Genomic DNA, 24,943 nt, shown 5'->3' with positions numbered 1-24,943 from the left:
AAATCCATACAAGATTATTTCTGCTCCTTTCTTTTCACACTCACACTTAAACCTTATAAAGAAAAAAAAACAGGAGCAGAAATATAAACTTAAGAATAATCATGTTGCGGGGACTTTCACACTTTCCTCTTAAGGATAGTGAAATATTTTTTCTCAGAGTACCACACGGAATGCTACAGAATCAACAGAACCCATCATATTTGCGGGAACAGAAACAAGTTAATAAAATTTGACAAATTAAGTATTTGTACATACTTTCCTCCATAAATAAGGCTATCCTTCCTTCAATACATCTGAAGCTAGATTATGGTAGTGCTAAGGGAAGAGTAAAGGGACGCGGTGGCTCAGTGGGTTAGGACGCTGAGCTTGTCGATCGGAAGGTCGGCAGTTTGGCGGGTCGAATCCCGAGTGCCGCGTAGCAGAGTGAGCGCCTGTTACTCGTCCCAGCTTCTGCCCACCTAGCAGTTCGAAAGCACGTAAAAATGCAAGTAGAAAAATAGGGACCACTACGGTGGGAAGGTAACAGCGTTCCGTGCGCCTTTGGCGTCTAGTCATGCCGGCCACATGACCACGGAGATGTCCTCGGACAAGCGCTGGCTCTTCGGCTATGAAACGGAGATGAGCACCGGCCCCTAGAGTCGGAAACGACTAGCACACATGTGCGGGGGAACCTTTACCTTTACCTTTAAGGGAAGAGTCTAATCCAGGACTATTCATATATATTGGAACTAGTAATCCCCAGAATTCTTGGTCAACTGTCAGTAAAAGGAAATTTAGGAAATGTAGTTGCTTCTCATTTAGAAAGCAAAAGTGCGGGCCAGGTTTTTCTACCGGGATAATCTTTTATCAGGCAACCCTTAAACATTTACAGAAAAAAAAATGTAAACACAGAGAAGAACATGAAAACCTAATAATGATACTAATTATGCAACGATATTGCCCTATGCTAGAAACAATTTCAAAAAGAAGCCCATTCCTTATTATTATTATTTTTATAAACCAATGAATAAAACCAACAAAAATAGTCTGCCCATCCTTGAATCCCTTTATTTCCTGAGGCTGAATAAAGTCAGACAGGGAAGGGCAGAATTTCTGTAATTTTATGTTATCAGACGATCTTTTCCCATCATTGTGAAGAACAATTATTCCTGACTGCTCACGAGGTCAACTGACAAACATTTTTCAGGAAAGCAGCAAGAGAAAGAAGGGGAAATACATTCCATATGGAAGGCTACTGTTTTACCTTTCCCACCTAATTCATTTTTTAATCAGTATGCCTATAAATTGGCCCACTGGGATTGCAAACATCCTTCTATATACAGTAGAAAGATTAGATTTCTATTAGGTTAGGTCATTTGACGATTAAAAGATACAGGGTTCAAAAAGGTAAAGATAAGGGGATTTTTCTGAAACTGGGATGAATTTTTTTGCATCTTGATACCATGTTTTGTGTGTGTATTTACATATATGTGTAATACATATATACATACACAAATGCCGCACTTGACAGTGCAATGTTAAAACTATTGTATGGTTTGCTGTTGGCTATAGAGTGGTGATTAGAATGGGACCTTCAGCAACAGTGTTTCTGAATTTCCTGTTCTCCAAATATGTTAGGAAAGAACATGACAAGATTTACAATGGTGGCCTGATAATACATTTCTCTATCCTTGCTGAGACCCCAATAAATCTAAAAGGCTGAAGAAGGCTTGAAGTTGGAGAAACCTGGTTTAGAAGATGAGTAGGGAAAACTAATCATTGGGAATTAGCATGAGACTAAAACAGGTAATAGTTATGCTATTTTATATTACATATAATCTGCAGGTCTGTACTGTTTTACAGTACATGCACGGTTTCTCAACCTTGGTAATGTGTGGACTTCAACTCCCATAATTCTCTAGTCTGCCTGGCAGGGGAATTTTTGAAGTTGACGTCCATACATGTTAAAGTTACTAAGGTTGAATAACACTGTTCTATATGAACTGAGACCATTATTAAGAAAGAAGGGATTGGATATGTTAGTCAGGGACATGAAGCTTACACTTTATATAATAAAAAGAAAGAGCTAGATCAGAGCTTTTCAACCTTTTCACCCATTGTACCACTTTTAGGATATAGCAACCTCCGAGTATCACCCATCGCCTAGCAAGGTGTCAAAAACTTGATGACCCTCCCTCCCCAAAAAAGGAAAAAAGTGATGAAGTATAGGTAGTCCTCAACTTACAACAGTTGGCTTAGTGACTGTTCGAAGTTACAATGGCACTGAAAAAGATGCAAGGTTTTCATTGTTGTGAGCATTTCTGTTGAGTATTGGCAGCAGGGGTGCTGTGGGGGATGTTTGGTTTTTATTCCCCCCATCTGCTGGGTGGTTGCAGCAGGTTTTGGTCACTTCACATGACCCTGGGACACTGTGACCGTCATAAATATGTACCACAGGTGGAACACATACCACTGGTTCAAAAGCCCTGAGCTAGATAATGAGATCACCATGTATTTCAGTCCAGATTTAAATAAGTATTTCATGTATTAGATTTTTCTCCTCATAAGCAAAAATATTATTTTTTGCAATAGTGATCACATCAACTCATATTGGAAAGACCGCAGTTTTATTCCTTTGGTGAATATCTAAAGTCTAAACTGTTTTTAAAACTTTCAATATTTCAATATTTTAAAGGTGACAGAATCAAACTGAATAACTATCTAAAAACAATCTAAAAACCATGTCAAAAACATTTATGCAACCATATTTCAATAAACAATTTGCTATATTCTATGGCAAAATTGAATTGTTGTTGTTAAACAAACAAATATTAAATGGTTATTTGTTCATTTCCTTCATCATATTAATACACCAGGGATTTTGAACCAGTGGTACGGGTACCACCTGTGGTACATTGGCACCTGGCAGGTGGTACACGACCATCCTAGAAAAGTGGTAGCAGGGCAGGGGAATGAGCTGAACTGGTGGCAGCACCACACAAGCCTGAGTGAGAGATGGCTGGAGCTGCAGGACTGTTAAGTGGTACAATGGGTGAAAAGGTTGAAAAGCCCTGTTCTACACCACCCATCTCAACTAAATGACTCAGAGCAGTTTATAATTAAAGAGATATCATATAAAGTATAAATAAGAACAGACTTAAAAACAGAATAAAAGGGTTAGGGTTAATATATTAAAAGTTAAAGAACTCAAACTTGGAAAGGACATCCTCATGACAGCATTTCCAAGATTGTATATCACTCTTTAACTCCCATGCAATTGGCAAAGCCAAGCCTTAACACTCTTTCTGAAGGCCAGTAGAGAAGGGGGTTCACCTCAGTTCTGGAGGTAAGGTGTTCCGAAGGGCAGCAGCAAAGAAAGTTCTCTTCTTGAATTCCACAAGCTGAAATTATTAACCAATGGGATCCGCAACATACCCTCTCTGCCTGTCTAGGTGGGATGGGACAATGTAACTGGGATCAGGTAACTTAGCCCCATGCTACGAAGGACTTTAAAGGTGAATTAGACCCGGAAGGAAACTGGCACTCAGTGGAACTTGCATAGCAGAGGTGTTATTTGCGCAATCCTAGGAATGCCCAAGATTGCTCACACTGCTACATTCTGCACCAATTACAACTTCTGGATAGTCTTTAAGAGCAGTCCCATATAGAACACATTGCAATATTCCATTCAGGAGATGACCAGGGTATGAGTGACTTAAAAGATTTTCTCAAATCAGGGAAGGGCATAACTGGTGCACAAGATAAAGTTGATCAAAGGCCTTCCTAGCCACGACTGCCATTTGCTCCTTGAGCAGGAGTTCAAGAGGACCCACAGATTATACATCAGATCCATCTGAGGCTGTATAACCCCATCTAGAACCAAAGACCATAAACCTCGAGTTTATAAAAGAGTCTTCTCTCACAGCCAGTCCATCTTACCAGGGTTCAGTTTAAGCCTATTTTTCTCCAATCCAGACCCTCACAGCCTCCAAGTATTGCAAAAGGGCATCCACAGCATCACTTACGTTACAGAGTTGGACCTCTTGCTCTCTGATAACACCAACTGGGACTGTCCCAAAAGAAGGAGGTGAACCAGCACAAAACTGTGCCCCCATTCCCAACTGCTGAAGCCTGCCCAGAATGATATGTTTGGTGATATCAAAAGTCACCAAGTGGTCAAGAGGAGCCAAGATGGATGCACTACTCCTATACTGCTCCTGTCAGAGATCATCCAAAAGCATGACCAATGCTGTTTCCATCTCGTATCTCAGACTGAAACCTGACTGGAAGGGGTCCAAATAATCTGTCTTATTCAGGATCCTCTGGAGCTGCAGAAAGACTGCCTTCTCAACCACCTTCCCTAAGGGGGAAGATGGGAGACTGAACAAAAATGAAAAATGGTAGGGTCCAGTTATGACTTCTTGAGAAAAGTATACATCAGCGGCACTTTAAATGGTGCTGTAACATCCTCTCACTAAGGCTGCATTAACCATCACTAGATCCACCTGCATATCATCTCCTAAGCGACCTCTAGCTGCTAGGAGGGGCATGAATCCAAATCCAAAGTGGCTATACTTATAATCCCACTTATTTTATTTTTTTATTTTAATTCCATTTATATCCTGCCCTTCTCCGAAGACTCAGGGCGGCTTACAATCTTAGCAGTAGCCTTCATTCTATGTATATGCCTGCTTATTAGGGCTTTCACACACACCCCAAGCGGCATTATTACAAAGTCAGCTTAATTGCCCCCAACAATCTGGGTCCTCATTTTACCTACCTCGGAAGGATGGAAGGCTGAGTCAACCTTGAGCCTGGTGGGATGCGAACCTGCACTAATTGCAGGCAGCTGGTGTTACTTAAGGAGGCATTAGCCCACTGGTCCACCAAGGCTCCATATAATCCACTTTCCCAGGTCCAACAAAATCAAACTTTTCCCAGGTAACTGAGTAAGACATTCCCAAGGTATCTCCAACAGACTTGCTCCATGCTTGGTTTGCAATTGAAAATGGATTTGAGTGATTTTATCCATTAGATGCATTGAAAATTATTCAGCTCAACCCTGAAGATGAACCTCAGAATCCTCTTTACCCAAAAGGCAATAGGCGACCCCAAACAGGGCCGCAGGATGGCACTTTGCAGATGCAAAACTGACAATTCTTCACTCTTAATGCTATGAGGTAACTCTTAATAGCAGCTCTAACTTGTAATCAATCAAATTCATCCCTTGTCTTCCTCCATTGAGGTACATATCGAATCCTTTTTTACTCTTTTTAAATTAAAATCTTCTGGCTAATCTGGAGTTGGTTGGTAGAAGTCTGTTCAAGCCCACTTAGTTTGGCTTTCCCAAACTATAACACCCATCTAAATACAGCAAATATCAATCAAAAAAACATTATCAAAACAGATTACATTTTATCGAATTTTCTTGTACTATTATTATGGCAGGAAAAATCATGGTCATCATATTTGGAACCAAAAATTGAAGTTCATATATACATACCTTAGCCTCCACAGCTAATTCTTTATCATGAATTGGGTAATTATTTCACTCATTATATAAATTTAATCTTATATTAATTTTATATGGTAGTTAAAGGGTCACAGTAAAACTATATTAGAAATCTTGGTAACTTTTGAGAATGAACTAAATATCTGGAGATGAGCATTCAAAACTATTGCCAATATACCGTAGATTTCGTAGTTATGTACTGACAGAAGTAACACTAATTTAGGAGAAAGTTGAGTTTAAAGCTACTAGAAAGTTATATGTGCATAAAAACAAATGCTCTTTTTAAAGAAGGCAAATACAAAGAGAAAGTTCAACAGTACACAAGTTTCTATTGCATTATGTTAATTCACATGAGCCATTCACAGAGAACATTCTCTGTGCACACTTACCTGACCTAGAGATGGAAGAGTTCCATAAGCTACTGGCTGGTTCATCATTCCTTTCTGCTTCAAAATAAGCATGCGCTTCTGCTCCTCACTCAAAGATGTCATTTGGGCCTGAACTGGTGGCTGTTGGGAAAGCTGTTGCTGTTGTTGCTGCATATATGGCATCATGGGACTCTTGTTGGAATTGGACATTGGTGGAGTGATCCTTTGACTAAGGTCAGCATTGAAATGAGACAGAGGTTTAGTGTTGCCATAAGAAAGCATATTGCCTTGTTTGTTCAAAGAGTTTGTACCCAGATTATTTGGCTGCTGACTAATCATATTGATATGGTTTTGAGGGAGGTAGTTATTCATTGTATTCTTTTGTGAGTTGTTTGCCGTGGGAGGCACTGCAGGATTTTGGTTGTTAAAGGCTTGGGGGTACATCATCGGGCTATTTGGTTTATCTGTACTGAAAGGTCCTCCATAGGGACTAGATGGAGGTCCCACTGGAGACCAGCTAGATACTTGGTTTGGATGCTGTGGCTGCTGCTGCTGCTGCTGCTGTTGCTGCTGTTTCTGCTGCATGAGCTTAGCCCGCTGCTGTTGCTGGGCTGCCATCTGTTTCAACTGCTCAGCTGGAGATAAGTCAGTGCTAGTCACAGTCACTTGGCTAGGCCCTGGGCCTGCTGTTGTCACTGTTGTTGGATTCATGTGGAAACTATTGCCTGGTCGTGACTGAGTTTGGTTTGAGGGATGTGCTTGGTTGGGAGTCTGAGGGGATTGAACCACACAGTTTGCTAGTGAACTGTCCAGGCTTGGAGCAGGAGGACCATTAGAGGCTGAAGGCAGGGTGGAACCCGCAGGGATATTTGAAAAAGGAGGCCCTGATGATGAAGGTCTTACCTGGGGAGAACCTGTTGGTAAGTGAGCAAATGGAGAGTGACATGGATCACTTTTAACACTGGCAGTTTCCTGAATCTCAGTGGCTGGTCTCGGAAATTCAGGTTCCTTTTTCTCTTCAAAATCTTCATTGAACAAATCTTGTATATCATCTTCTGGAACAGTGTTAGCTAGCTCATCTATTAATTCCTGCCACTCCTGATCGTTCAGGTTAATGTCTGAAAAGAGTTTATTCTGATTGGAAAGGGATGTGTCAGAATTGTCAGTGCCGTTAGGATCATCCAAAGGCTCTTGTTTCAGTTCTTTGTTGCTACTACTGTTGTTGTGCAGAATGTTAAAACTATCTTCAAGCTCAGTACATCCATTGATTGGGAGTTTTAGGTCAGAAAGTCCACCATTTTTACCTAGGTCTTCCAGGGTGCCCTCATGAGCTCCACTGTTTTGCAGGGGCAAAGATGGCTTTAGGTCAAGCTGGTGAAGAGGAGAAATAGAAGACAAAGGCAAACTGTTTGGCAAACTGTTGACTCTCTCAATCCCAGGTACATCTTTCCGTAACCGCTTATTAGTTGGAGAGAAGCTTCTCTCACAGACACCATTCTGCTGTTCTCCATTGAGGGGTGAGCGTGCTCCTTCTAATTTTCTCTTCACTGTCTCTTGAAGCTTAAACAGAAAAGAAAAAATAACTGATTCAAGATTTGTCCATTTCTACCTTTTATAAATCATCATAACCATATATAGGAAGTTTTACTAATTTATTATGATTCATAAAGATTATGTTGTTTCAAAACATTTTGAGTTGGATTTCTGAACTTTATTTAAACTTATTGGAATAATACAAAACTTTAGAGAAACAATTTCTTCTCACAAATGGACATGTATCATTGGCAATGAGAGTTATTACATTATTATAATTAGCTATAAGTTATTCTAATATATTAACCAGAATGAAGTGGTAGACTGGAATGGAGCCACTAGTTCAACAAGTGCTCATATTTCAAACACTAAAAATTACCATATCTAGTAGCAGCATACATGTCTGAGACGTTTTCCTAGCCATCTCCATAATATATCCATTTACAATGTAAGTAGGAAATTTCCAGAAAGCAGCCTTATATAACTTCCCCACATGCTATGCAAAGAGGCACTGTTGAAGATTTCCCATTGCACTTTAATTTCAGAAGTTTTTATACCAAGGCTTTTAAAAATACTATAATATCACAATTATCTCTTTCGCCACATGTTGCTAGGCAAAACCAATAAACAAAATTAAACAAATACTGTAGTCCTCAGTACAACAGTTATTTGAAAAACACTTTTCCTACTTCAACTTGCAAGAAAATCTAGTGATTTCTGCCAAAAGATTTTCCTTTTCATTATATATGTACATCAGTTACAATATATACACCATAGTGGAACATTTCCCAAGATAATGCATCGAATAATCAAGGCAAGTACTTACTACCTTGAATAAACAGTCAATCCTTTATTTGTAAAAATGGGCAGACCACCTCAGTCAAATTAATTTGGATGAGAAAAAAACAGCTAGGATGAGGTAGGGCATGTTGCCATTTCTCCCCAATGCAACCTGTCCTTGGATAGGATTTATATTGTTTCTTCCCTTTCAAATGCATGATAGACAGAAAAGTATTTCATGGGACCTTCAGTTCAAGGGTGCAGGTTTTATGTAACAAGTTCACTGAAACATGCAGTTCCCATACCTTTATTTTATGTAGTTCACCATACTATCATCTGAACATTCAGAAAATTAGCAATCATTTATTATAGTGCCTCTAACAAGCTGGTAAATGTGATCTCCCCAGTTAATGCCCAAGAGACCACACAATTAAATTTTTATTTAAAAATGTATAATTGAATAACAGTGACAAATCTCAGAGCCCTTTTTTTGTTCACATTTGAAATGGGGCCTCATTAATACTTGGATGGCATACTTCAACAAGATGTTACTGCTACAGGCTTGATGACAATGTGATTATTATTTATTATTACTTATTGAATTTACCTACCGCCCTTCTTAAGATATAGTTTGATAAGAAAGTCTTTCGCGTATGAATGTTTTCATTATTCCACAGTATGAATGGTAAGAAATTTCTTTGCTCATATGTGGGCAAGCAGTTTACACTCTCATCACATTCTGGGAGAAAAATACCCTGGCTGATCTACATTTCTCACACATACCTGTCTCCTTTTCAGGGTAGAGTTACCAGATAGATGAACAAGCAAAGAAGGATACAGACAACAGGAAAGGAGGACACATGGAGTGGGCAGGGGGAAATACCCTATTTAACTTTCTTGGGATCCACAACAAAAATTAGAGTGAAAAACTGCAAATAAACAAACAAAAAGTTTTTCAGCATTTAGGAAGACTGTTTTTTCCACCACAGGAATGCACTAGAGCTGTTAGGAGGCCTTCAGCATGTAACTGATAAAGGTCTTATCAATTTCAGGCAACAGGTAAGCTGCCCAGGGTACTTAATCAAGTAATTAAGGTCACAGAGCTGAGCTTGTTAATTTGCGGTTAGCACTTAATAGGGAAGCGATGGGCCCTGGAGAAAGCTGCTCAAGAAGAGATAACTTGTTAAGATACTCAAAAATCCTCACAATATTTGATTTTAAGGCTATGCCTGCTGGATGGAAGACAAAAAGATGGATATGTCCTCCATTTCCTGGACATCTGGTAATGCTATTTCAGAGAGGGGGGAAAAAAGTTCAGGCTTTTAAAAATTCTTCTTGTATTGAGGATTTCCAATACTAAGCAAAATTACTAAGTTGCTAAGTAAGTCAACATTTTACTATGTTTCTTGCCGTAGTTGCTAAACAAATCCCTCCACTTGTTAAGTAAATCTTATGGTTGTTAAATTAATCCAGCTTCCCCCATTGACTTTGCTTGTCGTAAGATGTCTGGAAAGGTTGCAAAAGGCAATCACATGACCCTGGAATGCTGCATCCATTGTAAATATATGCCAGTTGCCAAGTGCCTGAATTTTGATCATGTGACCATGGGGATGCTGCAGTGGTCGTAAGTCACTTTTTTCAATGCCGTTGTAACCTCGAATAGTTGCTAAATGAATGGCTGTAAGTCAAGGACTACCTGTACAGATTCTTGAGTTAGGCATTTGATTCTTTGTCCCTTCCATCATTATAATTAATTTATATTTTTTGGAAGTCCCCAAGGGCTCTTTCTTTTTTAGTCTGTATGCAGCCCTCCTGCTTCTGGATTATAACTCCAACTCGTATTATCAGTGCCCAGCATTTTGGTTATACTGGCTTGTGATGATGAGAGTCTTATAATATTTACTGCATCCGATTGTTAAAGTCTGTTTTGGAATAGATAAAAGGTAAAATGTATGGGAATATTTTTAAGAGTCCAAATAATCTACTACTTTCTAAACATGTTGAGACTCTAAAAAGAGTACAGAGAAGAGCAACAAAGAGGATTAGGGGGCTGGAGGCTAAAAAATATAAGGAACGGCTGCTGGAATTGTGTATGTCTAGTTTAATGAAGAGAAGGACTAGGGGTGACATGATAGCAGTGTTCCAAAATCTCAGGGGCTGCCGTAAGGAAGAGTGGCTTAATCTATTCCCCAAAGTGCCTGAAGGCAGGACAAGAAGCAACGGATGGAAACTAACCAAGGAGAGAAGCAACCTAGAACTAAGGAGAAATTTCCTGACAGTTAGAACAATTAATCAGTGGAACAACCTGCCTCCAGAAGCTGTGAATGCTCCAACACTGGAAGTTTTTAAGAAGAGACTGGACAACCATTTGTCTGAAATGGTATAGGGCAGGGGTGTCAAACTGCATCATGTGGAGGAGGCCGTGCCCACCCCAGCTCCAGCAATGTGAAAAAAGTCACTATACATTGCGGCACATCACATGATGCAGAGTTTGAAACCCGTAGTATAGGGTTTCCTGCCTGAAGAGGGGGTTGGACTAGAAGACCTCCAATGTCCCTTCCAACTCTATTGTTATTATTGTTGTTGTTGATGTTGTTGTTCGTAATGTTTTCCCTCACATATGCACTCACCCACACACACAAAAAGACAACCTTATGCCCACCCATACGCCTATACAGTATATCCAGGAATAACTCATCTTAAAATTCCTGAAAGGACTGCAATGGGCAAATCACAGAATATCTGCTACCTAAACGAGGGACCACATTCGCCTGTCGATAACATTTTCGTCCGCTAGAAAAAAAGCTGCTGCATTTCATTCCACTAGCAGCAAGTCATTTTTCAGAAGAAATTAGACCAAGATGCCTGTTGTTATAGCAACAGTCAGAGCTACTTACACCACCCCCTCCCACCTCCTATTTGACTTTAGTGGGCAGCTATTTCAATTATGTATAGGGAGTGACCACAGCGGCTGCTGTTTAGTGATTTTATTGCTTCTTCAAAACAAGCTCAGAGGCTGAATCCTCTTTCAGTGTTTTATCTGACCATAAAATTCAAATAGACTTTAGCATTTTACCCTGCCCATCTTGCTCTAACACAAACCTGTTGGTCGGACTGCTCACTGACAGGGGAACTCTAGCTGCTAATATAAAGCTTTCAATCTGCCTGCATAGACAAGGCTGCTCCCACTGATTTTGCTGTCCTTAAACTAAATCCATTTCTTTCAGGAAAATAACTCAGCAAAGACTGACCAGAGGCCAGTAATAAAAGAAGAGCCTCCATGAAATTCGAGGGGCAAAGAGTCAATGAATTCTGCTAACCCTAAGATCCTGAGTGTCCTGTTGTTTTGAGATTTTTGGCTTGGGAATCCATTCAAGGATATAAATATTTTGAATATTTTGAGATTGGCATGAAAGTGGAAAGGAGTGCAATTTTATTATATTTTTCTTTCCTGAGCAATCTTAACAAATATATATTCCTAAGAGCTTTGGTTAAGACAAACGTTTAAAAAAGAACAAAGAACAAATCCTATGATTTAATTCTCTGTTAAAACATGGGTGGCTTTTATTTTTAATGTCATTTCAAATGAGCTGCTAAATCATTTGTGCTCAAATGAACTTACATTCTTGTAGTAATAATTAAGAATTAGGATCACATAACAGGCAGACTGAGATGTAGCTAGAGTACCTCCAATCTATTATATTACTGCAGTATTGGAAATAACAGTGTAGATCCCATGGTGATTCTGGATTTCACACTGTCTTAAACAATTCCATGACATAGCCAGTGAAATACTCTTGGCTTTAACCAAAGAAGATTTTAAAAAAATGACTCCATTGGACCAAGGTATGATTCCTCTCAGGGATAGATTAATGATAAAGAGGAGAGGATGACATAGCCATTGTATATTACATTTTAAAAACAGCCCTGCAGAGTAGAACTGGGTGGCAAATACCTACCTCAAAGTAAAATATTTCCAAGTTCCTTGGGAAAGTACACAGCAATTACAAGCAAAGATATATTATATTTTCTTCATCCTAAAGTATCTATAAGGTAAAGATCAGTTAAGCGAAGCTCCGAGTGAATGCACCCAGAGTTTCTTTGGTGGCCTTAGAGAAGTGGTTTACTAAGGGCTATGTCTCGAACAAATGATAATTACGTAAAAAAATTATTTGCTATACTTTTATCTGATCTTCTTTCTCATCTGGAACACAAGAAAACATGGTCTGATCTCTAGTGTGCATGCACACTATTTATTTATTATTTATTTATTTATTTTAATTCCATTTATATCCCGCCCTTCTCCGAAGACTCAGGGCGGCTTACAAGCTTAGCGGTAGCCTTCATTCTATGCATATGCCTGCTTATTAGGGCTTTCACACACACCCCCAGCAGCATTATTACAAAGTCAGCTTAATTGCCCCCAACAATCTGGGTCCTCATTTTACCTACCTCGGAAGGATGGAAGGCTGAGTCAACCTTGAGCCTGGTGGGATGCGAACCTGCACTAATTGCAGGCAGCTGGTGTTACTTAAGGAGGCATTAGCCCATTAGCCCACTAACCAGATCCAGGTTCATTTTACTTAAAAAATTAACTTCCACTTATATCCTGGGATTAAAAGAATGTATATTTAAGGAGTTTACTCAATGTTTGTTATCATGAAGAAGGAATTCATGTTTTAGGTTGGCACAAGGTTTTGTGCAGGTAATTTCAGATCCTAACCATTCTCTTCATGCGAACTATGCATGGACTTCACTTCACATTGCAAGAGAAACTGCCCTTGTCAGTCATGTTGATATGTGAAACTCCTGATGCAGACTACATTTAGGCTTGATCTCCTGGGATGGCAAGATCTGTATACTTAGTAAAATCAATACAAGTTTCACAATGCAGTAATGCATTCCGTTTTTAAAGTGAATTTTCCAATCACTGAAAGATTCCAATAAGAGAGCAATCATTTTCAAAAATCTCATTTTATAAGATCAATGTTATTCTTAAGTTTTAGAGTAATATGATCTGATTAATTTAATGTACAATTCATAGAATTTCTATCTGGGGGTGTGCATGTATTTTGTTTGCACTTGTGCATTACATTTACATCAGTTTTTGATTATGTCTGCAAAACTTAACAGTGTTTTCAACAGAAACAAGTAAAAAGGCCAAACTGTTATATCTTCTGTATAATTGTTTTCTACAATTGTACTGTATGTCTCTATTCATGTTTAGATGATTCGTTTCCTGGATCAGGAGTCCCTGCACTCAGTCGTTCGGACCCTGGTCATCTCATGGTTGGACTACTGTAATACACTCTACATGGGGCTACCCTTGAAGAGTACTCGGAGGCTACAGCTGGTGTGCAGTGCAGTGGTGCAGGTAGTTCTTGGAGCCTCAAGAATGTCCCCTGTACAGCACTGCTCTGTGAGCTGCATTGTCTGCCATTCTGCTTCCAGGTCTAATTCAAAGTGTTGGTAACCACCTTTAAAGCTCTTCATGGCATGGATCCAGGATACTTAAGGGACCATTGCATCCCATTTGGATGGGCCTGTCCTACCTGTGTCCCATTGGCCCAATTATTCTGGCTAGGAGAAAGGTTTTTTCTGCCATTGCACTGCCCTCTGGAACATCTTGCTCCCCAATGTGAGATCGGCCCCAACCCTCCTGACCTGGGGGGACAGGGAGCATCACAGTGGAGGCAGTTGATCAATTAACAACACATCTCATTTCCCCCTCATCCTGCCCCCTCCCCATCTGTAATTGGTTCATACTATTTGCTGGTATTAACTTATTTATTGTGTGTGTGTGTGTGTGTGTGTGTGTGTGTGTGTGTGTGTGTGTGTGTATGTTCTTCTTCCTCATCCTTAGCTTCTAATATTTTCTTTTGTGTTTAAAGAAAAAAACCCAAAGAATTAAAAGGAAAAATGAATATTATTCCCTAAGATTTCTTAATAACAAAGGATACTGTCTAAATGTTTCATCAGTCATTAACAAGTTCAACAATTTAAAAATATTCAGAATACACTAATAATATGGAAAATTAAATAAATACTCAGTGCATGGACAAATGCAATGTTTTTGACCCATTTAATTAGATATTCTTTATGTAGTTGTAAGATTTGTATGTAGAATAAATGACGTTAGAAGTCACATTTATACAGAAATATTGAAAATTTAAAAAGGTTCACAAATTTTTAAGCAGTACTGTATCTCTACTCCCCAATGGCACACATTGGATATAAGCCTTCCTTCTGTTGTATTTGTACAAAATATTGTACAATTCATTCTATACATGATATAGAATAAATTTTATACTTGGAGAAGGGTATGTTTTCAATTTAAATATTAATAGGATGCCTCAAAAGGCTAGAATCATATTGCTTGTGAGTTAGTAGAATTATTCTCTTCTCTACTTAACTTTTAAAAATGGGACAAGACATTTGATAAGACTTTAAGAAATAATATTGTCCAGTGATGATTTTGAGGGCCCTTGGTGCTTTCTGAGCTTGGCTGTTTTCTTGCAGACATTTCATTACCCAAATTAGGTAGCATCATTAGAATTCTGATGAGCACCAAGGACCCCTCATTTCAATCTTTAGCTACAAATATTCTCCTTTATCAGTGACAATTAGTTATATATAGCAACTTGACTTTAGGACTATAAGGTCGGCTAGACTAAGAAACAACCACATATAGGTCTAAAACTATTTTTATCAGAACAACTACAGTAGTAGAATTTTGTAAATTTAACTGTGCTTTTCTTCCATGTTTATCTTCATGAGAATTGGAGGCAGGGTTATTGTTGCATGAGGCATTTTTGTAAACCTCTTTCTTCATATAGACTGGTATATATTCCCATATCATTTATTGGGAATGGATCTTTCCTCTGTTTATCAAGGCTTTCTTTCTTACTCTCTATATGTTTTATATGGTTCAGTTATCTATTACTTTCATTGAAAGTGATTATCTATTGATATTCCACCTTTTCCTTACAATTAGAACTGTATAGATTTTAATGTGTCTTATTTGTATTTTTGTATATTCTAATTTAGTTTCTATGTATAACTTTACTTTTTGTTTAATTTATTATTTATTTCTAACATTATTTCTGTTCATATGCTAAATTTTAAAACATATTATTATTACTATTATTGCTATCTTCATAAGCATCACCTCTGTATTGTAGAACCTCATAGGATCCATCTTTTTATTGCTATGTGTTATAATTTTTCCCATTAAGACTTCAGTCATCTTGCTGTCAATGTTTCCTTTGAATGCCTTATAATGATATTTTGCTTTGAAAGTCTTTTCTCATCAGAAGAAAATAGATCTAAAACACATACTTTTTAGTTAACACCCGCCCCCCAATCATTTGGTTCCAGAAGAGTTTATTCCTCAATAAGAAGAAATTTGAAGTTGAGTTTAGGGGCATAAGCCACAATTTGTAAGTCTTGCAACAAACTTTTATATTTACTTGAGTAACTGGAATCTGGCTATAGTTATGTTATCAGTTAAAAACTGTTCATATTTCCTCTTTATGGAATTATCTTTAAAATTAAATATAAGTAGCCAAAAAAGGTACTGATGAAATATATTGTCTTGATACATTATTATTGTTAGAGATTAAACTTGATTTGGGTGACAATATTATATAATGGAGTAAAAGCACCTTTAAGGTGTTAAACGGCCTAAGGGTGTGGCTGTAATTATTCCACATAAAAGAGAGTTAGATGTTACACATAGTTGCTCTTGTATATGTGTTTGATGTTAGTGTTTGGATACCTCTTGTTCTCTTGTTTGCTAACTTGATATTTATTCTCTCAAGAATCAACTGCTTGCTACAGTGTATATTGTTTTTGATATTGGTAAGCAGCTTTTGTATTTTGATACTATGTTTTTATGGACTGACTTTTATGTGCATGATACTGGATTGATACTTGGACTATTTCTTACTGTGTTTCTTTTTGTTGTCTGAGTAAAAATAAGTTATAAAACTCGTGTTAGTGCATTACTGTTTGCCTAAAAGTCCCAGTACAACTTCCACTGTGTATTAATAATACTCTGTTAAACAAACCATTTTTTCAACAACATAATCTAACAATGGTTATGGGCCCAGATCCAGTGTGGTGCTGAGGACAGGCACAGTATTGTATTTATATTTCCTAACTGAGTTTTTAAATTCAGACAATGGCACAAGGACTATTCAATCCATTCTGCATTACCCGGCTTGATGGGTCAAACTACGTATCCTGGTCTACACAATGTAGTTTGCTATTACAAAATCAAGGTCTTTGGAAAATAGTCCATAATCCTCCTGATGTAACTGCCTGGGATCCAACTAATGAAGAAGATAACAAGAAGATTGTAGACTTCAATAAAGACAATGATAAGGCTTTATCTATCATTGGGCTAACATTAGGAGACCAACAGCTAGTCCATGTGCGTGGAGAAGAATCTGCTGCTAAATGTTGGGCTAAGTTGAAAAAGATTTTTGTTCGGGACAGTGTTGGTGCTCATATAAATCTTACCAGAAAGCTATTTAGAGCTAGACTGGAAAAGAATGGCGATATGTTAGCTCACCTTAACTTTATAAAAGCAACTTTGTTGGAACTGCAAGAAAAAGAACTTATTTTCTCAGAGCTTCACCAGGTTTACATCATTTTATCATCATTGGATGAGAGCTACGATGCCTTTGTATCGTCCTTGGAGGTTTTGTCCAAAGAAGACCTAACTGTTTCTTCAATAACTGGAAGGTTGTTGGAAGAATCAAGATGTCGTATGGAGAGAAAACAGTTGAGAGAGCCATTGCAACAAGAAATAAAGAAGACTGAATCTGCTTATATTTTAAGGAAATGCTTTAATTGTGGGTTAAAGGGACATATTGCTAAGTTTTGTCAGAATAGTAATTGTCAGAGAAAGGAAAGCCATAGAAAGAATAAAAAGCTGATTAATGTAGCTGTAGTAGGCGTGAGCTTAAATGGACTCCAGAAGATGGTAGAGGACAGGAAGGCCTGGAGGAATGTTGTCCATAGGGTCGCGATGGGTCGGACACGACTTCGCAGCTAACAACAACAACAAGCTAATAGAACTACTAATAACCACAATTGGTGGGTGGTAGATAGTGGAGCTACACACTGTATTTCAAAAATAAAAAGGGATTTTGAGAATATAAGGTCTAGTAAAAAATATATTTCTATGGCTAATGGCTGGAGAGTCAAGGTCTCTGGAGAGGGTAAGGTTTACTGTTCATTTTTAAAACAAGATTTGGAAATGCTATATGTTCCCAGATGTGATTATAATCTATTATCAGTTAAGGCATTATTGGAAGCAGGTTTTAAAGTTACTTTCCAAGGGGAGGAATGTCTTATTCAAAAGAATGAAGTGAACTTAATAGCTAATATGAAAGACGGTTTGTTTGTAATTAGCAATGATCCTATAATAATGGCTACTACTTGTACAAATCAAAAACCACATGATGAATGTATTCATTTATTACATAGAAGATTGGGTCATGTGAATTTTAATACACTAAAAAGAACTGTAGCTTTGTCTAATGGGTTTAAGTTAAAGGCTTGTAAGAAATATCTGCAGTGTAACGTATGTGGTAGAGAAAAGAGCAGGGCAGCACCAGCTAATAGGTTAGATGGATTTAAAACCACAACTCCATTAGAACTGGTATTTATGGATTTGATAGGTCCTATGAAACCCAGTTTAGGGGGTGCTTGCTACATATTAAATATTCTAGACCATTATAGCAGATATGGGTTCTGTTATCTCCTTACGTCAAAAACTGAAACTATACAAACAATATCTAATTGGCTCAAGTTTGTACAAAGGAAAACTCAGTTAAATGTAAAAACCATAATAACAGACAATGGAACTGAGTTTGTTAATAAACAGTTTAATGAGCTGTTAGTTTCAGAGGGAATAGAGCATAGACGTACAGCTCCTTATAGACCTCAGCATAATGCATTTGTTGAACGGAGGGGCCAAACATTGCAAGCTATGATTAGATCTATGATTGAAGATTCTGGTTTACCTGATAGCTTATGGGGAGAAGCAGCAAAATGTGCTAATCATATTTTAAACAATGTGGTTAGTTCAGCTACAGGTAAAATTCCTTATACCTTATGGTATAAGAGAAAACCAAATCTTAGTTATATTCACACATTTGGGACACCTGCTTGGGTACATATTCCAAGTTCAATAAGAAATAAAGGAGAACATAGAGCTAAACAATTATTTTTTGTTGGCTATGAGTTAAACCATAAGTCTTATCGGTTCTGGGAGAAAGGTACTAAAAACATTTATTGTAGTTCTAGCGCTGTTTTTCATGAACAGTCAGGCTGGGAAAGGGTAGAAGATATTGTATATATTCCTCAACAAGATTTAACTAACTCCTCAAATGAAAGTGATAAAGAAGAGGAGGAACCTGCTAGAGAGATCAAACAAGAACCACTGATAGTGGAGACAGGAGAGGGAGAAGATAATAATGTAAATGTACCTATAAGTCCAATAATTCTCAGAAGGTCTAATAGGGAAAGGCGACAGCCTGATCGTTTCGAGGCAGGTTTAATTTGTCAAATAGACATTGAACCTTCTAATGTTGAAGAAATAAAAATGTATCCTGAGAATGAAAGAAAGAATTGGAAAGTAGCTATGGATAAAGAAATAAAGTCTTTGCAAGATCTTAATGTTTATCAAGAGGTTAAAATACCTAAAACAGAAAAGTTAATTGGATGTAAATGGGTTTTTAAACTGAAAGAAAGTGTTACAGGAGAGGTAATACATAAAGCAAGATTAGTTGCTCAAGGTTTTGCACAGAATAATAGTGATTATGATGAAGTATTTTCCCCAACGTTAAGAGCTTCCACTCTTAGGGCTGCTTTAGTTTGGGCAGCAAATAAGAATTATAGTATAAAACATGTAGATATTGAAACTGCTTATTTGCATGCAACATTAAACCATGATATATATATGAAAGTTCCATCAGGAATAGAAAGTAAGGTAGGGTATTGTTGGAAACTGAATAAGAGTTTGTATGGTTTAAAACAGTCAGGTTATGAGTGGAATAGATGTTTAGTAAAAGAGTTAAATAGTTTGGGATTTAAAGCTAGTATTGCAGATCCTTGTTTATTTATAAAACAGCAAAATAGTGAATTATCATTGTTATTATTATTCACTGATGATATTGCTATTATAGCAAAAGATGAAACAGAAACTGAAAGAATAATTTCAGGGTTAAAAAGAAAATTTAGAGTAAAAGATCTAGGAGCTATTAGTCATTATCTAGGGCTGGATATTGTCAGGACTAGTAAAGGATTTAAACTGTCTCAAGCTAAGAAAATTAATGGTTTGCTGAAACGTTATAATATGGAAAACTGTAAACCAGTAAAAACACCTATGGTTCAAGGTTTTGAGAGTTCAGCAGATAACAGCAATGTCTTTGATAAAAAGATATATCAATCATTAATAGGCAGCTTGATGTATTTATGTAACTGGTCAAGACCTGACATAGCATTTACAGTTAATCATTTAGCTAGATATTGTGAGAATCCTACAACCAGATGTTGGCAAGGTGCGAAAAGAGTTTTAAGATATTTGAAGCACACCATACATTATTCTCTATATCTAGAGCCAACAAAGGAATTGGAACTAAAAGCATTTGCAGATGCTAGTTTTGCATCTGATACTGTAACCAGGAAATCCACTTCAGGATTGGTTGTATTATTGGGAAACGCTTTAGTAGGATGGAGGTCTAACAGACAGAAGCATATAAGCTTATCAACAACTGAATCCGAATTTTCTTGTCTATCTTTATTATGTACTGAGCTATTGGTATGGAAACAATTATTGTTTGATATGGGTTTAAATTGTAATGAACCAATAAAAGTGTATGAAGACAATCAAGCAGCTATAAAATTAGCAACTAATGCTGCAGTGAAAACTAGATCAAAACATACGGATCTACGGTATCTAAATGTCAGACAATGTGTTAAAGATAATTTGATTAAACTGGAATATTGTGCAACTGAAGATAATATTGCTGACCAGTTTACTAAAGCTCAGGGTGCTATAAAGCATAAATCTGTTTGTGATATGTGTAATTTGAGATTGTAAAAATATATGTATAATATGCCACCCAAAAGGGGAGATTGTTAGAGATTAAACTTGATTTGGGTGACAATATTATATAATGGAGTAAAAGCACCTTTAAGGTGTTAAACGGCCTAAGGGTGTGGCTGTAATTATTCCACATAAAAGAGAGTTAGATGTTACACATAGTTGCTCTTGTATATGTGTTTGATGTTAGTGTTTGGATACCTCTTGTTCTCTTGTTTGCTAACTTGATATTTATTCTCTCAAGAATCAACTGCTTGCTACAGTGTATATTGTTTTTGATATTGGTAAGCAGCTTTTGTATTTTGATACTTTGTTTTTATGGACTGACTTTTATGTGCATGATACTGGATTGATACTTGGACTATTTCTTACTGTGTTTCTTTTTGTTGTCTGAGTAAAAATAAGTTATAAAACTCGTGTTAGTGCATTACTGTTTGCCTAAAAGTCCCAGTACAACTTCCACTGTGTATTAATAATACTCTGTTAAACAAACCATTTTTTCAACAACATAATCTAACAATTATATTCAATAGATTCCATTTCCTTTCTGTGCCCAATTCAAAGAATTTGTATTTCCCTGTAAAACCGTAATCAGAGCTACAGCATGTTTTCACTGGCCAAGGAAGCAATGCGAAAGGCCGTGATGCAAAATGGGTAAAGCATCTTTTAAAAGTCCCAGTCTGCAAGCAAATATGGTGCATAGTTAAAAATTAAAAAATAGTTTCTTTTGGTTATTTGCTGAAGATTCACTATAGGAAATAATACCATAAAATGTTGGTAGTCCAAGTAAAGGGATTAACTGCGTTCTAAAGCAGCGATTCAAAAGTAGAAATATACCATAGACCATAAGTTACCCTTTCATGCTGAAAACGATCTGGAATATGTTTATTTTTATGACTGCCAAATGTAAAGGCCCTGTTCTTAATTTTCTGAGATATATCTGTTCCTAAAGACAGAATATCTTTAAGAGTTGTTTCTCACCCTGATAAAGACTCAGGTGACTGTCACTTAAACAACCAGTTTCCTTCTCATTTACCATAAAACTGTGGGAAAAGATTCAAAATATCTCCATCCTAATGTACATTAGATATTTTGATTCTATTATCAAATATTTACTTTACTTTAATTTAATTATGGGACTTGTATGCCGCCCTATCTCCCGAAGGACACAGGGCGGCTAACAACAATAAAACAACAATAAAAACAGTAAATACAAATATTAAAAGAGATTAAATTTTACAAAGCCCCACTAAAAACCAATAAAAATTAAAACAAAATTAAAAACCCCGTCGTCAGTCCAGGTCGGCCAGTTGGAAAAGGTATGTCTTTAGGTCGCGATGAAAGGACCGGAGATCTGGGGCTGATTCCAAAGGGCAGGCGCCCCGACAGAGAAGTCCCTCCCCCTGGGGGTCGCCAGCCGACATTGTCTGGCCGACGGCACCCTGAAGAGACCCTCCCTGTGTGAGCGCACAGGGCGATGGGAAGTCATTCCTGGCAGCAGATGGTCCTGTAAATATCCCGGGCCTAAGCCATGTAGGGCTTTATAGGTAAGAACCAGCACCTTGAACCTCACCCGGAGGGCAACCGGCAACCAATGCAGCCCATGCAGGAGGGGTGTAATATGGGAGTATTGGGATGCTCCCACCACAACTTGTGCAGCCGCATTCTGCACCAGCTGAAGCCTCCGGGTGGTCTTCAAGGGCAGCCCCATGTAGAGAGCGTTGCAGTAATCTATACGGGAGGTAACAAGTGCACGAGTGACCGTACGTAAGGCATCTCGGTCCAAATAGGGGTGCAACTGGCGCACCAGGCGAACCTGGGCAAATGCCCCCCTGGCCACGACTCCTATATGATCTTCTAAATTGAGTCGTGCATCCAGGAGGACGCCTAAGTTGCACGCCCTATCAATGGGAGGCAACACCTCTCCCCCCATAACCAAAGATGGTAAATCTTGGACAACACGAGATGCCGACACATAGAGCCACTCGGTCTTGGCCGGGTTGAGTTGGAGCGCGTTCTTCCCCATCCAGATTCGTACCGCTTCCAGGCAACGGGACATCACGTTGAGAGTATCACTGGGTTGGTTCGGAGTGGAGATGAAAAGCTGGGTATCATCAGCATATTGATGATACCTCACTCTGAAACCGTGTATGATCTCACCCAGTGGCTTCATGTAGATGTTGAACAGGAGGGGAGAGAGGACCGACCCGAGGCACCCCACAATCAAGGGGCATTGGGGTTGACCTCTGACCTACTGCCAACACCATCTGCGAACGGACCGAGAGGTAGGAGGAGAACCACTGTAAAACAGTGCCTCCCACTCCCAACCCCCGGAGACGTCGCAGCAAGATACCATCGTCGATGGTATCAAAAGCCGCTGAGAGATCTAATAGGACCAGGATAGAGGAATAAACCCTATCCCGAGCCTGCCAGAGATCATCCACCAGTGTGACCAATGCCGTCTCCATGCTGTACCTGGGCCTGAAACCCAATTGGTATGGATCCAGATACTCAGTTTCCTCCAGGACCAACGGGAGCTGCCGCACCACCACGCTCTCAACAACCTTCGCAATAAAGCGAAGGTTGGAGAGAGGATGAAAATTATTTAAAATAGCTGGGTCCAAAGCAGGTTTCTTGAGGAGGGGCCTCACCACCGCCTCCTTCAAGGTGGCAGGGAAGCACCCCTCACTCAAAGAAGCATTGATCACTGCCTGGAGCCAGCCTCATGTAACCTCCCGAGCCGCATAAACCAGCCAGGAGGGACATGGGTCCAATAAACACGTGGTGGCACTTAATCTATCCATGATCCTGTCCACTTCATCTGGAGTCACAGGGTCAAACTCCTCCCAGATAATATTGGCCAGACCTGTCGCTTCCCCCACGGCAGATACTGCCCAATCGGAGTCCATACCAGTCCGAATCTGAGCGATCTTGTCCAGCAGATGTTGAGTAAACTCCTCGCCCCGTCCCCGCAAGGGATCTTCCCCTGTCCCTTGATTTAAAAGGGAGCGGGTCACCCTAACAGGGCGGCCGGGCGATTATCTGCGGACGAAATGAGGGCGGCAAAGTAAGTATGCTTCGCCGCCTCCATTTCCACAAGATAAGATCTAGTGAAAGATCTTAACTGTGCTCGGTCAGATTCGGACCGACTGGATCTCCAAACGCTCTCTAGGGCCCTCCTCCGGCGCTTCATCTCCCGTAGGTCCATGGAGAACCATGGAGCCAACTGGGACCTGCGCCGGGTCAGAGGCCGCAAAGGAACAACGCGGTCAAGAGCCTCAGAAGCAGCCCGTTGCCAGGTGTCAACCAAGGTCTCGACCAGGCTGTGGGAGAGGGAGGCAGGAATCAAACCAAGCGTTGTCTGAAACCTTTCCGGGTCCATCAGGCACATGGGGCGGAACCACCTGGTCGGTTCCGCCTCCCAATGGCGGGAGGTGGTATGACGGAGACCTAGCCGCAGGAGATGATGATCTGTCCATGAAAGGGGCTGTACAGATAGAGAAACCCCACCCAGATCATTAAGCCACTGCCCGGAGATAAAAATAAGGTCGGGCATGTTTCCCCCCTCATGGGTCGGGCCCTGAATAATTGGGTCAGGTCCATGGCCATCATGGAAGCCATGAACTCTCGGGCCACCCCCGACGTCCCCCCCCCAGGGAAGGTAGGTTAAAATCCCCCAGCACCAAAAATCTGGGGAATTCCACCGCCAACCCCGAGTGTCGAGTAGCCCGAGCAGAGCTGTTGCCATGCAGCTGGGAGAGAGGTACGTGAGCAACAGGCCCAACTGACCACTGGGGCCCCACCTTAAGAGGAGGGACTCACATCCGCCTATCTGAGGGGCAGTGGCCTCCCGCGGACAAAGGGCCTCCTTAACAACAACTGCCACCCCACCGCCCCTACCCTGAGCCTGAGGCTGATGCAGCACACAGAAACCTGGAGGGCATAAGTCAATCAGGGGGACTCCTCCCTCCGAGCCCAACCAAGTTTCCGTAATGCATGCCAGGTCTGCGTCTTACTCCTCGATCAAATCACGGATGTTCATGTGCTAGAATTGTACCCACTATTCTTTCATTAATCATCTATTTCTTATTCAACCTTGTTAAAGAGGACCTTGGTTTTGTGTATGGGCAAAATTACTTTAAGTTCAGATAGCAGCAAATCCCTGACCACCTTTTGTTTAAACCATTTCCAAAGAACCCTCTTTGATTGCTTCCAAGATGAATTTCATAAAGATTTCAGGCATGTGTCTTAACAAGCACCATGGCATTTTCTACCCTGTTTTAAGTGCTGACCAGGAGTTTTAATATATTTCTACCAAAGTTTCTTTTTGATTTTTGTCTGATAGGAGTGATCTCATGGTTCATTTTGATGGAAAAATAGGTAGATAAAGATTTATATTATTGCAACTCTACCAAAATGCTGACACTTATTTTCAAAGTTTTATAGCATTTCATTTCTACTAAACCTTTGGCAGCTGTCTGGAAGCCATTCCAAAGTGCTAATTTATTTTAGCATTAGACCATTTTCATGGAAAGAGTATTAAATTCATTCATAGTACTATCCAAAGTGGGACAATGAACATGTAATCTGCAGTTGTCATAGACTAAGCTACTATGAAAAAGAACACGAACAACTTATTTTGTGCAACGAAAG

The 24,943-nt window shown here is 39.2% G+C and overlaps 1 protein-coding gene across 2 annotated transcripts in view; it reads right to left on the bottom strand.

The window, feature by feature from the left end:
* Positions 1 to 24,943, bottom strand: part of MAML3 (mastermind like transcriptional coactivator 3) — a 354,956-nt gene that overhangs the window by 119,679 nt on the left and 210,334 nt on the right. For both annotated transcript variants that reach the window (XM_081332096.1, XM_081332097.1), the window contains exon 2: positions 5,881 to 7,419. In XM_081332096.1, the coding sequence (XP_081188222.1) occupies positions 5,881 to 7,419 (1,539 nt within the window). The remainder of the gene's footprint in view (positions 1 to 5,880; positions 7,420 to 24,943) is intronic.

This window comes from Vipera berus (genome assembly GCF_964194415.1).
Source record: "Vipera berus genome assembly, chromosome: 7".
In the NCBI taxonomy this organism is placed as follows: domain Eukaryota; kingdom Metazoa; phylum Chordata; class Lepidosauria; order Squamata; family Viperidae; genus Vipera; species Vipera berus.
The sequence above is the reverse complement of the archived record's forward strand: the minus strand, read 5'-3'. Positions and strand labels throughout refer to the sequence as shown.